At 43.8% G+C, this 12,204-nt stretch overlaps 1 protein-coding gene across 2 annotated transcripts in view; it reads left to right on the top strand.

Moving 5' to 3' along the window:
* The window catches only part of USP7 (ubiquitin specific peptidase 7), a 72,392-nt gene that overhangs the window by 28,547 nt on the left and 31,641 nt on the right, over positions 1-12,204 (top strand). Inside the window, exons 1-2 of one of the 2 annotated variants that reach the window (XM_010383634.2) lie at positions 5,586-5,693; positions 6,435-6,609. Coding sequence is in view for 1 of the 2 variants with exons in the window: in XM_010383633.2 (XP_010381935.2) it covers positions 5,589-5,693 (105 nt within the window). In the remaining variant the exon portion in view is untranslated. Of the gene's footprint in view, positions 1-5,585; positions 5,694-6,434; positions 6,610-12,204 lie in introns of those variants that run through there. The other variant, XM_010383633.2, reaches the window with a different exon arrangement.

Here is a 12,204-nt window from a genome sequence, read left to right as displayed (position 1 = left end):
CTTGAACCCAGGAGGCTTGAACCCAGAAGGTTGCAGTGAGCCGAGATCACGCTATTGCACTCCAGCCTGGGTGATGTTCAGAATGAGACTCTGTCTCCAAAAAAAAAAAACAAAAATGCCTTAGCTCAAGTGTTTGGCCAAATCAGTTCCCATGTCTTAAAAACGTCCAAAGGCCAGGTGCCGTGGCTCAAGCCTGTAATCCCAGCACTTTGGGAGGCCGAGACGGGTGGATCATGAGGTCAGGAGATCGAGACCATCCTGGCTAACACCGTGAAACCCCGTCTCTACTAAAAAATACAAAAAACTAGCCGGGCGAGGTGGCGGGCGCCTGTAGTCCCAGCTACTCGGGAGGCTGAGGCAGGAGAATGGCGTAAACCCCGGAGGGGGAGCTTGCAGTGAGCTGAGATCCGGCCACTGCACTCCAGCCTGGGCGATAGAGCGAGACTCCGTCTTAAAAAAAAAAAAGAAAAAAATGTCCAAAAGGGTGGGATATAAAACTTGGTATTACATCACTCTTACATGGCAGTAAATATATGTGCATGCCAATCTTGAACATCTGTCTTGAACAACAAAAGAAGGCAGCCTCATTGTTTAGGCTATTTCTAGAAGCCTAGTACAGATTTTTTTTTGTGTGTGGCTATCCTGTGCTTTCATCATTTACTTCTGGACCAGGGATTTACCATGTCTTAATTAAAATTTTAATCCTCTTGCAGAACTAACTCATTTATGAGGAGTTTTTTAAAATGGGATCTCCTGCCCCTGGGAGCTGGGCTGGAATCACCTTGGCGGCTGCTTGGACACCCATAGGGCTGTTGGTGGCCGGATCCATGCCTCAAGTACTCGGTGGCCAACCAGTGGCCCTTGGCCATTTCACAGCCCCTGGCCTTGACCGCTTTCTCTGTGCCTGTCAGGTGGAAAAGGGCAGACTGGCCAAACCAACTCAGATGTGTTAATTTGGATGTAAAAGATGGGATCTTGTTCAGATTCTGTTGTAACCGCAGAGCTCTACTTTGCTTTTTCAAGGCCAACTGCAGAGTAGCCCTTACTTCATACTAGAACAATGTCAGAAAATAATAGGCTTTCTTTAGTCATCACACTACAGTTAATCCCACTGCTGAAAAGTGGGGGGTAGAGCTTACACATTTCCCCCACCCCAACCTGTAAGATATTATGCGCTCTTGAATTGGTCTTGGTTTTTACTATTGCTGTAACTTTTGGAGACAATGCAGTCTCTCTGAAGTCACCCAAACAAGCCTTTCTTTGAGCTCTAATCTGAATTCACTTGTGTCTCAATCTGATTTCACTAGACCTCATGAAACCATAACCTGTACCTCAGAATTACAGAGCAGTTGTAGAGTTCGCTTATTTTCCATCTGTTACACTGCTTACACTTACATATGATCCTCATTTTAGACCTGAAGTTTTATGTACAGAAAATGAGCCCTCATTTTTGCATCCATGCATTAAAACCATGTTTTAAAGCAACCGTCGTAGGATAAGTTTGAACCAAGGAAGTTAAAAGTACTAGGTGTACCTCTAGCAAATTACTTTTAAGATTTATAGACCAGGCATGGAGTCTCATCCCTGTAATCTCGGTACTTTGGGAGGCCACGGCTGGCGGATCACTTGAGGTCATGAGTTTGAGACCAGCCTGGCCAACATGGTGAAACCCTGTCTCTACTAAAAATACAAAAATTAGCTGGGTGTGGTGGCACACGGTTGTAATCCTAGCTACTTGGGAAGGCTGAGGCAGGAGGATCACTTGAACCTAGGAGATGGAGGCAGCAGTGAACCGAGATCACACCACTGCGTTCCAGGATGGGAGACAGAGGAAGACTCCATCTCAAAAAAAAAAAAAAAAAAAAAAAAATAGTCCAGGCAGGGTGGTACATGCCTGTAATCCCAGCATTTTGGGAGGCTGAGAGGGTGAGAGAGGTGGATTGCTTGAGTCCAGTTCAAGACCAGCCTGGGCAACACTGTGAAATCTTGTCTCTTTAAGGGGGGAAAAAATGTAGCACTTACACATAGTGTGAGTGTGTGCATATACAGTGAAGAAACTCTAGGTTGCTTCTGTGTAACCCTAATCTCTAGTAGGTTCTTATGTATCCTCCTGCTGTTTCTGTATACATCTTTTGAATTTTGTAAAGGGAAATATGAAATTCTATGTTTCTATTTCAACACAGCTCTTTCCTTTTATAACAGAGGTTGTATGTGATACGTATCGCTTGGTACCTGAATATTTTTGTTTTTAATAGAGATGGGAATCTCACTATATTGCCCACGGATGGTCTTGGACTCCTTGACTCCTGCAATCGTCCCATCCTGGCCTCCCACAAGTGCTAGGAGCCCCCATGCTTGGCTAAATATTTTTTTTAACATTCCATTGGGAGGTTGGCGCAGTGGCTCACGAGTGTAATCCCAGCACTTTGAGAGGCCATGGCAGGTGGATCACTTGAGGTCAGGAGTTCGAGACCAGCCTGACCAACAATGAAACCCTGTCTCTACTAAAAATACAAAATTAGCCAAGCGTGGTGGTACACACGTGTAATCCCAGCCACTTGGGAGACTGAGGCAGGAGAATCGCTGGAACCCCGGAGGCTGAGGTTGCAGTGAGCCAAGATCACGCTACTGCACTCCAGCCTGGGCAAAAAGGGCAAAAGTGCATCTTTAAAAAAAAAAAAAAAAAAATCCATTGGAATTTGCCATAATTTATTTAATAGGCCTTCATAGGTTTTTTTTTTTCCTATTCAATTAATATATAAATATATTCTTAAGTTTAAATATACATGTTACCTCTTTAAAAATTTTCAACTTTAAATATCACAGATAAGGCACTAGCCTGCTTTGTCCATCCCCAGCCCTGTTCCCTTCTTGCCCCCTTCACTTTATAGGGCCAGTCACTGTCCTTGGTTTACAATTTATACATCTCATAAAACTTTTTAAAGATTTGATGTAGTTCTAGGAAAATGAATGTGGGTGAAAGACCTTTCAGAGTACCTGATTTTTCTTTTTTTAAATTTAGCATGTATATTTGATTTAGAGCATTTGAGCTAGTTAAGAATCAGCAAAAAGACATTTTTCCTTCTTTCCGTCCTTTCTCTTGAGTGTACGTCTGAGTTCCTTTCCTTAACCCTCTTCCACAGTATTTCTGTCAAGGCATGATGGTCTAGGGACTAGTTTAGAAGTGTGTGTATATGTTTTCAGAAATAAGCTTTAAAAAAATAATAAATTGAGACGAGATCTCACTGTGTTTCCCTGGTTGGTCTCAAACTCCTGGGCTCAAGCAGTTCTCTCACCTTGGCCTCCCAGAGTGCTAGGATTATAGGCAGTGAGCCACCGGTTGGACCAGAAATAACTTTTACACCATCATTAATTAAGTATATCTATTAAAAGACTGTCAAGATTGAAATAGATCTTTAATGTCTTAATCTTAAATATCTGGGTGGTAATACCTGTTTCTTGGTATTTTGAATGTTTTGAGATGCTTGGGTGGTGGGGAGTACCATTTTATTCAGGAATGACTGGAGAGACTTGTGATGTAATCTTAAGCATTAGGGTTTTGGAGAGTTCCTAGAGGGGGAAGTGAGTGTGACACTGTCCATGGTGCTGAATCAGATTGCATGCTGGTTCGAATGGCGGAAAGGCTCTGAAATTGTGAAGGCCACCCACACACACAATTACCTGACTGTTAAAAAGCTCATCTCCTGTCTGCAGTTGAGATTCATAATTTCTGTTGGTGTCTGATGCACCAGGGAAAGCCGACTGTGTAGGCAACTGTGGGGCCAGCATTAGTTGCAGTGAGCTGTTCTAATATGTGGAAGAACAAATTGATTTAAATGGGACATGTGAAGCTAGGTAAAACCTAAAAGTCCTGCTGTGATTATTCTGCTTGTAGAATAACCATCTGTGTCAGTGTGAGAAATCTGTGCTTTAAAATTAATGAAAAGTGATTGGAATGTTGTTGTAATTTACACCTTATTTGCCAGTTGTAGCTTAAAATGTTTTGAATCCAAACTTGAGTTATATGTGTTTTTCAGCCCAAGCATTTAGCACGCATTTAGAGTGATCAGTTTTATCCTTTGCTAAATACTTTACATAATGCAGGCTCTTTACATAATTATACAGTAATTGTCCACTGACACCTTGAGGATGATGATTTGATGTTTTAAGACACTGGCATGGGTGGGCGATCCCAGCACTTTGGGAGGCCAAGGTGGGTGGATCACTTGAGGCCAGGAGTTCGAGACCAGTTGACCAACATGGTGAAACCACATCGCCACTAAAAATACAAAATTATCTGGGCATGGTGGCACGTGCTTGTAATCCCAGCTACTCAGAAGATTGAGACAGGAGAATAGTTTGAACCCGAAAGGCAGAGGTAGCAGTGAGCGGAGATTGTGCCACTGCACTCCAGCCTGGGGAACAGAGTGAGACTGTCTCAAAAAAAAAAAAAAAAAAAAAAAAAAAAGATACTGGCATGTGTTCATGATGAAAAAGTTTAAAATAATTTGTTTTAATATATACCACTTGCATATGTTCAGTAATCTTCAGAACAAAATTGCCTGTAGAATTGTTTGTAATTACTAGGAAACCTGTAGTAAAATAATGACTTTCCACGACAATTAGATAAAAGTTCTTTATGCTGATTAACTATTGTAAAGTAAGAACTACCTAAGGAATTTTTATTTTTTTTATTTTTTTTGAGACTGAGTCTCACTCTGTCGGCCAGGCTGGAGTGCAGTGGCATGATCTTGGTTCATCGCAGCCTCTGCCTCCTTGGTTCAAGTGATTTTCATTCCTCGGCCTGCCGAGTAGCTGGGATTACAGGTATGCACCACCACACCCAGCTAATTTTTGCATTTCTATTAGAGACGGGGTTTCACCATGTTGGCCAGCCTGGTCTCGAACTCCTGGCTTCAGATGATCCATCCGCCTTAGCCTCCCAAAATGCTAGGATTACAGGCATGAGCCACCATGCCTGGCCTACGTAAGAGATTTTACATAAAAAGTTTTGTGCAGAATATCATTGCAAATCAAATTATAGTGTGGTATAGCATGTTTTCAAATTCCATTTAGTGTTTTGAAATAACAGAAGTTTGTATTTAGTAAACATTAGTATAAATATTTTTTGGATTAGAATGAACGTTTACTGTGCTACAATTGAATTTTTTTTTTTTTTTTTTTTTTTTTTTGAGACGGAGTCTCGCTCTGTTACCCAGGCTGGAGTGTAGTGGCCAGATCTCAGCTCACTGCAAGCTCCATCTCCCGGGTTCATGCCATTCTCCTGCCTCAGCCTCCCGAGTAGCTGGGACTACATGCGCTCGCCACCATGCCTGGATAATTTTTTTTTGTATTTTTAGTAGAGACGGAGTTTCACCGTGTTAACCAGGATGGTCTCGATCGCCTGACATCGTGATCTGCCTGCCTCGGCCTCCCAAAGTGCTGGAATTACAGGGTGTGAGCCACCGTGCCCAGTCACAATTGGAATTTATTAATGATTAGGCAATATCAAAAGTATGTTTATATTTTGCTTATTCCATTAAAGCCGTGAATGTGAAACCCATGGAATTTCTTTTTCTTCTTTAAAGCTGGAGATACAGATGACCCACCAAGAATTACTCAGAACCCTGTGATCAACGGGAATGTGGCCCTGAGTGATGGACATAACAACACGGAGGAGGACATGGAGGATGGTAAGTGCCTATCGTTCGCCTCCTCGCAGCGGGCCGAAACCTGTGAGAAAACAGATTCAGATCCATGTTTTTTCCTTGGGTACTTGTGAGCTTGAGCATAGCTAGTTTTCAGGAGGCTGTAACTGAGGAAAATCTTGTTTGGGTTTTGAGTTTCAAGATGGCCTACACCATTTCCAGGTAAGTAGAGTCTCCCTAGCCTAGGTGAGGAGGTGTAATGTAGGTTTAAATGTAATAGGTGGGTATTTACTCACGCCTGCAGGTCTCCAGCCACTGCTAGTATTGGGAACAACAAGCATGTTTTACTCTCCTTCCTGTTTGTTTGCAGCAGGATACGTGCAGACATTGGAACTTGGCTTTCCATTGCATTCTCATTGCAGGGTGTATGTCAGTTGATGATAGCTGAGAATCCCTCCCCACTCCTGTTAGGGATGAAATCAGATTCAAGCTTTGGCCTTCATTCTCCCTCACTGAGTTTTGGTCTATAGCTTCTCTGTGAGAAAGCACACTCATATGTATGTGCATGGACTTTTTTTGTGTGTAGGAGATGAGTTTTTTTCTTCCAAAACCATTCCTTCTTTAAATTTATCACATTAGTGACCTCAACATTTGTAAGGTCACACTTGTGAGTAGGGAGCAGCCATAATTGCAGTATGCAGCCCCTGGAGTCTTGAGTGTAATATGAAACCATGTTCTGTCAAAAAGCATGTCCATCAATCCTCATGAGGGTTGTGTCCTTCCCAGGGGAGTAACGGGGCAGTTGAAAGAAACCATCAGTCACGGGCTGCACCACCAGAAGGACTGCTGTTCAGACCTCCTGCCAAAAGTTCAGCCTCCATGAGAAACTGCAGCCGTAGTTGAGAGTTCTCTCACAGTGCGGTTTACCCCTGGCAGCTGGCTGAGGCAATATCTGAGGAAGGTAAAGAGGCGTGGTCTAAACCCGCTGCTTTGTTACCTGTGGAGTGCGCTTTCCACCGTAGACAAGGGCAATGGTGTGGGTGTGGTCTCGCTGGTTGTTGGGCTTTTGGAGGTTTTACTTCAGACATTAGAGATGCCGAAAGTGGTTTAGTGAGCGCATTTGGGAAGGCATGGCCAGGTCTGAGGCGCCAGGTGTGCGTTTGGAATCAATTCCAGCCACTTGTGGAGCAGTGACAGGCTCTGCCCTATCGAAGCATTCCCAGTCTAGTTCCCACAGAGCAATCTGTTCCAACATTTCCCTACTGTGTTTTGTTTTTTTTAGGGGGGAGGTCTTGGGAGGAGACATAGATACAGGGTGGAGCTTCTCAGCTTCTCATGGCATCTTGGATAATTCTTGGTTGTGGGAGGCTGTCCTGTGCATTCCAGGATGCCCATGGCCGCTGCCCCCCACTTGCAGTCATGACATGTCTCTAGACATTGACAAGTGTCTCCTGGGGATAATGACTTATGAGGACATAAGTATGGGTAAAAATCTCCTTCCTTTTGAGGTACATTTCACTAAATTAGTAGACAGTGGTGCCACACCGTAGGACCTAAAAGTGGAAATGCCCTTCTTGTGACCTCCTTGATGGAAAGAACGTATAATCCAAGAAGGTTGAGGACTCTTCAGTAGCACCTTTCCTTGGTTTGGAACTATGGTTGCCGTTGAAAGACCCAGCATGTAATATCTTTCTGATGGCAAAGTGCACGGGAGGGAAGTGGTCCTGACTGTGGGAGAAGAACTTGTAGCTGAGGGCAGCATTTTCCAGCTGCAGTATGAATTGTGCACCCCTCTTCTTCAGGGGATAAGTGTGTTGTGAAAAATGCACAGGATTCTAGGAAGTTATAGATGTACTTGGCTAAACAAGCTTCATTTACCATTGTATGTGTCAGGGTTGTCATATCAGAAGCAACATAAATTGCTTCTCCAAAAGTTTTTGTTAATGATGCCCCAAGACTCTGGACTTCAGAGCTCCCCTTTATTTGAGTGTCCTGTTTACTTGAGTGTTGAGTGTCCATTTCAGACCTAGGACACACAATCTGGGAAGCATCTCAGAAGTTTTGTCTGTTGCCAAACTATCAGAGACTTGATTGATTTGCACAGAAGACTTCTTAGTAAGGGACATTTCCTGTGTAAGAAGCTAAGTAGCTATTGACATAGCCATGGGAGACCTGTATAGTTGAGGAAGAGAACTTACTTTAAAAACCTGTTAACATAGAATTATGGGCAAGTATCAGAATTATTTTTTACTATATCTACTCGTTCTATACTTTTAGTTCCTCATTCACTGTTTTTCGTGAGATGTCCTAGGAAGTTATTTTATTTTATTTTATTTATTGTGAGATAACAGTCTTGCTCTGTCACCCAGGCTGGAGTGCAGTGGTATGATCACCGCTTACTGCAACTGCAGTCTCCTGAGTAGCTGGGACTACAAGTGTATACCGCCATGTGTGACTAATTGTTTGTAGTGACTGGATCTCTCTGTGTTGCCCAGGCTGGTCTAGAACTTCTGGGCTCAAGCAGTTCTCCTTTCTTGGCCTCCCAGTGTGTTGGGATTATGGGCATGACCCATTGCACTTGGCCCAAGGAAGTTTTATTTTATTTTATTTTGAGATAGGTTCTTGCTGTGTCGCCCAGGCTAGAGTGCAGTGGTGAGATCTCAGCTCAGTGTAACCTCTACCTCCTGGGTTTTTGCGATTCTCCTGCCTCAGCCTCCCGAGTAGCTGGGATTACAGGCACATGCCACCACGCCTGGCTACTTTTTGTATTTTTAGTGTCGAGACGGAGTTTCACCATGTTGGCCAGCTGGTCTTGAACTCCTGACCTCGGGTGATCCACCTGCCTTGGCCTCCCAAAGTGCTGGGACTACAAGCGTGACCCACCGAGGAAGTTTTAGAGCAAATATGGCCTCTGAAGATCTAGATGGATCTAGATTTAGAATGTTGTTCTCCATGAGACTAATTTATGGGGATTGACGAGGACTTGCAAGAACTTGTATTAGAATGAAGAAGTTAGCTAAAATCACTGCAACAGCACATTTGGGGAAATTTCATACCAACCTTTCTGATTCAAAAATCTGAAGTGTTGTGTTTTTCTTTAACGTAGTTTTTTTTCTTTTTCCTTTCCTCCCTCCCTCCCTCCCTCCGTCCCTCCCTCCCTCCCTTCCTTTCTTTTTCTTTCTTTCTTTTCTTTCTTTTTGATGGAGTTACACTTGTTGCCCAGGCTGAAGTACAGTGGAGCGATCTCGGCTCACTCTATCCTCTGCCTCCTGGGTTTAAGCAATTCTCCTGCCTCAGCCTCCCAGGCAGCTGGGGCTACAGGCGCCTACCACCACGCCTGGCTAATTTTTTGTATTTTTAGTAGAGATGAGGTTTTACTGTGTTGGCCAGGCTGCTAGTCTCGAACTCCTGACCTCGTGATCCGCCCACCTCGACCTCCCAAAGTGTTGGGATTACAGACGTGAGCCACCACGCCCGGCCTACCTTTCTTTTTGCAACTGAAGCCTAGACTGGTCCATTGGCCTTTGCCCTGGGAGGATAAAATTGATGTAACAAAGTGCACAGTGGGAACTTTGTGCTGTAGGTAATTGCTGCTGCCGCTGCTACAAGAGTCTCCAGGAACCAGATTGGAAGGTAGTGAGTTATCAAGGAGTCTGGTTGAGGATTTGTGGTGACAGCAGTTTACAGAAGCTTCTTGCGCTGTCATTTACAATAAAAAGAAGCAGTAATGAAATGATACTCTGCTTATGTTAGTGGCATCCAGGCAGATTGGAGTCTTTGTGCATGAAGCGCTAATTTTGCAGGGAATGTGGGTGTCCTTCCTAATCCCTAGTATACTTGGAAGTTGCAAAAAATAGTACATAAGATCCAGTATACTGTTAAGTGTTTTCTTGGGTGAAGATCTCCATCGCTCAGTCTCATGTAATTCCTCGTAGGAGGACAATCTGGCTGGCCGTTATCTGTGAAAGCTGGTTTCCAAGTCTACTTCTCCTTTTTATTGGACTTTTTTTGGAGACAGAGTTTTTTGCTCTTGTTGCCCAGGCTGGAGTGCAATGGCATGATCTCAGCTCACTGCAACCTCCACCTCCCAGGTTCAAGCGATTCTCCTGCCTCAGCCTCCCAAGTACCTGGGATTATAGGCGCACACCACCACACTTGGCTAATTTTTGTGTTTTTAGTAGAGGTGGGGTTTTGCCATGCTGGGGCAGGCTGGTCTCAAACTCCTGATCTCAGGTGATCCGCCTGCCTCGGCCTCCCAAAGTGCTGGGATTACAGGCGTGAGCCACCGTGCCCAGCCAGACCTTTTGTTTTTTAGTAAAAGTTTTACATTATTCTATTAGTATGAAGAGTTTTCAGGAAGTGAGGTGAAATTTTAATACACCTGAAGTGTCATCTAAACTTCATGCCTAGCAGATTTGATAAGTCTGTTCTAAGAAATGTGCCTCGAGTGTGAGGCTGAAATAGAGTGTACAGTGCACTGTGAACTATCTACTGTGTGTTAGGACAGTGCCACGCTCGGGGGCACAGAGACAGATGCGTGGTGGCCTCTGTGGGGCTGGGCAGCAGGTGGATCAAGTGCAAACTTCAATTCTGAGTCTCACCATTGTTTGGGTCTTTTTAATATTTAAGGAATATCTCGGGAAATTTAATGTATAGGGCAAAAGTTCAAAAAGCATTTATAATATGTATTGATTTGGGATACATAAAATCAAACCCTGTAAGGAGCTGAATTATATAAAATAGATGAGTTAGAAGAGAGGCATAACCTTGTTTCTTTCAGCTTTTTAGGTCCTGCAGTGATTTTCCATTTGGTTGCTTCTGTGCATTCTGTATACATGGGCTTCGTAAAGCGGGCAAGCTAGTAGTCTCATTTTGTGGAGACCTGCGTTTTGTGAGTGTTATGGTAACTTCCAGGAGTGATAATTTAAAAACCAGAATCAGGGTCACTGTGCGTAGTGTCTTGACAAATCTTGCATATTAAAATTCTCTTTTGTCACTTTGTAAAACTGCCTCGGCGGACTTCCATTTCCTCACTTAAAATGTAGGAATTGACATTTGTCTCTTGTCTACCTTGCAGAACTTAACTCCCGATCAACTGTGAATTGCATGATCCTAAAAACACATGGCAAAATTCGTTCCACCACGCCATTCTAGACAGTATCTTAAACAAGTTTCTTGCCTTTTAGTAGACTTCTGTCCCTCAAAGGGATTAGGGTAATACCACTTAAAGAGGCTTAAATAAATAATTCTCTTGGACAAGACGCACCTCTTTCAGCTGCTCTTCCTTTCAAAGTGCCTGTACTGTAAACAACTTAGCAGGGTTATGTGGAATAAAAAAGTTTGGCATGAAGAGTGTCTCAAAGAAGGTAGAAGTGCTTACCATCACACATGCTTTTGATATTTCAATTCTACCCTCCCAGGAGGACTGATGGACATGTTTTCTTAAGACCAAACTCAGTCATCAACTTCAAGCAAATTCTGTTCCCCGAGAAGTGGCTGATGCTGAGAACTCAGTTGTTAGTGAACTTTGGAGTCTGAAGGGTTGTTGGATGCTGTGGTGACTGCCTTCAGGGGCCTGAAGATGAAGGATGGGAGGATGTTTTTATGCACTCTTTACCCAAGCCTACAAGTCTCATTTTGTGCCTTAGGAGCCGGGTGGTCTAAGCCGCAAACAGCCTTCCAGGCACTGCGTATAGAGCGTGGCCCTCGGTGTGGCCCTGCATCTCCCGCCAGTCCGTGAGCTGTGTGCAGGCTATAATGAGATAGGTACAGAAAGTGAAAGGAAGCGTTTAGAAGCTGGTGTAGCATGTTGACCTTGTTGTGGCAATTTCATTATGCTTTATAAAAGTATTGGTCAATAACACATTGGTGTGGGTGCAGGAGGACTGTGCCTTCACAGGAGTCGTTTGAGAAGCAGTGAGATGCTGCAGGGTTTGTCAAAGGTGATTGACCGATGACCACATGCAAATGAAAGATTGAAATTTAAATGAAGACCTTCATTTGGACCTCTGCTAAGGGGCACTGTGTTGGCAGAAAGTTAAATTTCCTTTTTTTTTTTTCTGAGACGAAGTCTTGCTCTGCCGCCCATGCTGGAGTGCAGTGGCCGGATCTCAGCTCACTGCAAGCTCTGCCTCCCGGGTTCACGCCATTCTCCTGTCTCAGCCTCCCGAGTAGCTGGGACTACAGGCGCCCGCCTCATCGCCCGGCTAGTTTTTTGTATTTTTTAGTAGAGACGGGGTTTCACCGTGTTAGCCAGGATGGTCTCGATATCCTGACCTCGTGATCTGCCCGTCTCGGCCTCCCAAAGTGCTGGGATTACAGGCTTGAGCCACCGCCCCCGGCTAAATTTCTTAAATCAGCCTTTGGTCTTGTTATCATTGAACAATTTATACTGCTTATGTAGGAAAAGGTACCAGTTTCTTAAAAAAAAAAAAAAAATTCCCCCTAGGGTGTCCAGGCTAGTATTTTTACAAAAATTGTGAACTAATGAAGTTAACTTTATTATGAAGCTACTGTTGTAGGCATTGTCTTGCCTCTGAGCAGTGCTGAGCTTCCA

This window comes from Rhinopithecus roxellana, chromosome 20, assembly GCF_007565055.1.
Source record: "Rhinopithecus roxellana isolate Shanxi Qingling chromosome 20, ASM756505v1, whole genome shotgun sequence".
NCBI lineage: Eukaryota > Metazoa > Chordata > Mammalia > Primates > Cercopithecidae > Rhinopithecus > Rhinopithecus roxellana.
The sequence above is the reverse complement of the archived record's forward strand: the minus strand, read 5'-3'. Positions and strand labels throughout refer to the sequence as shown.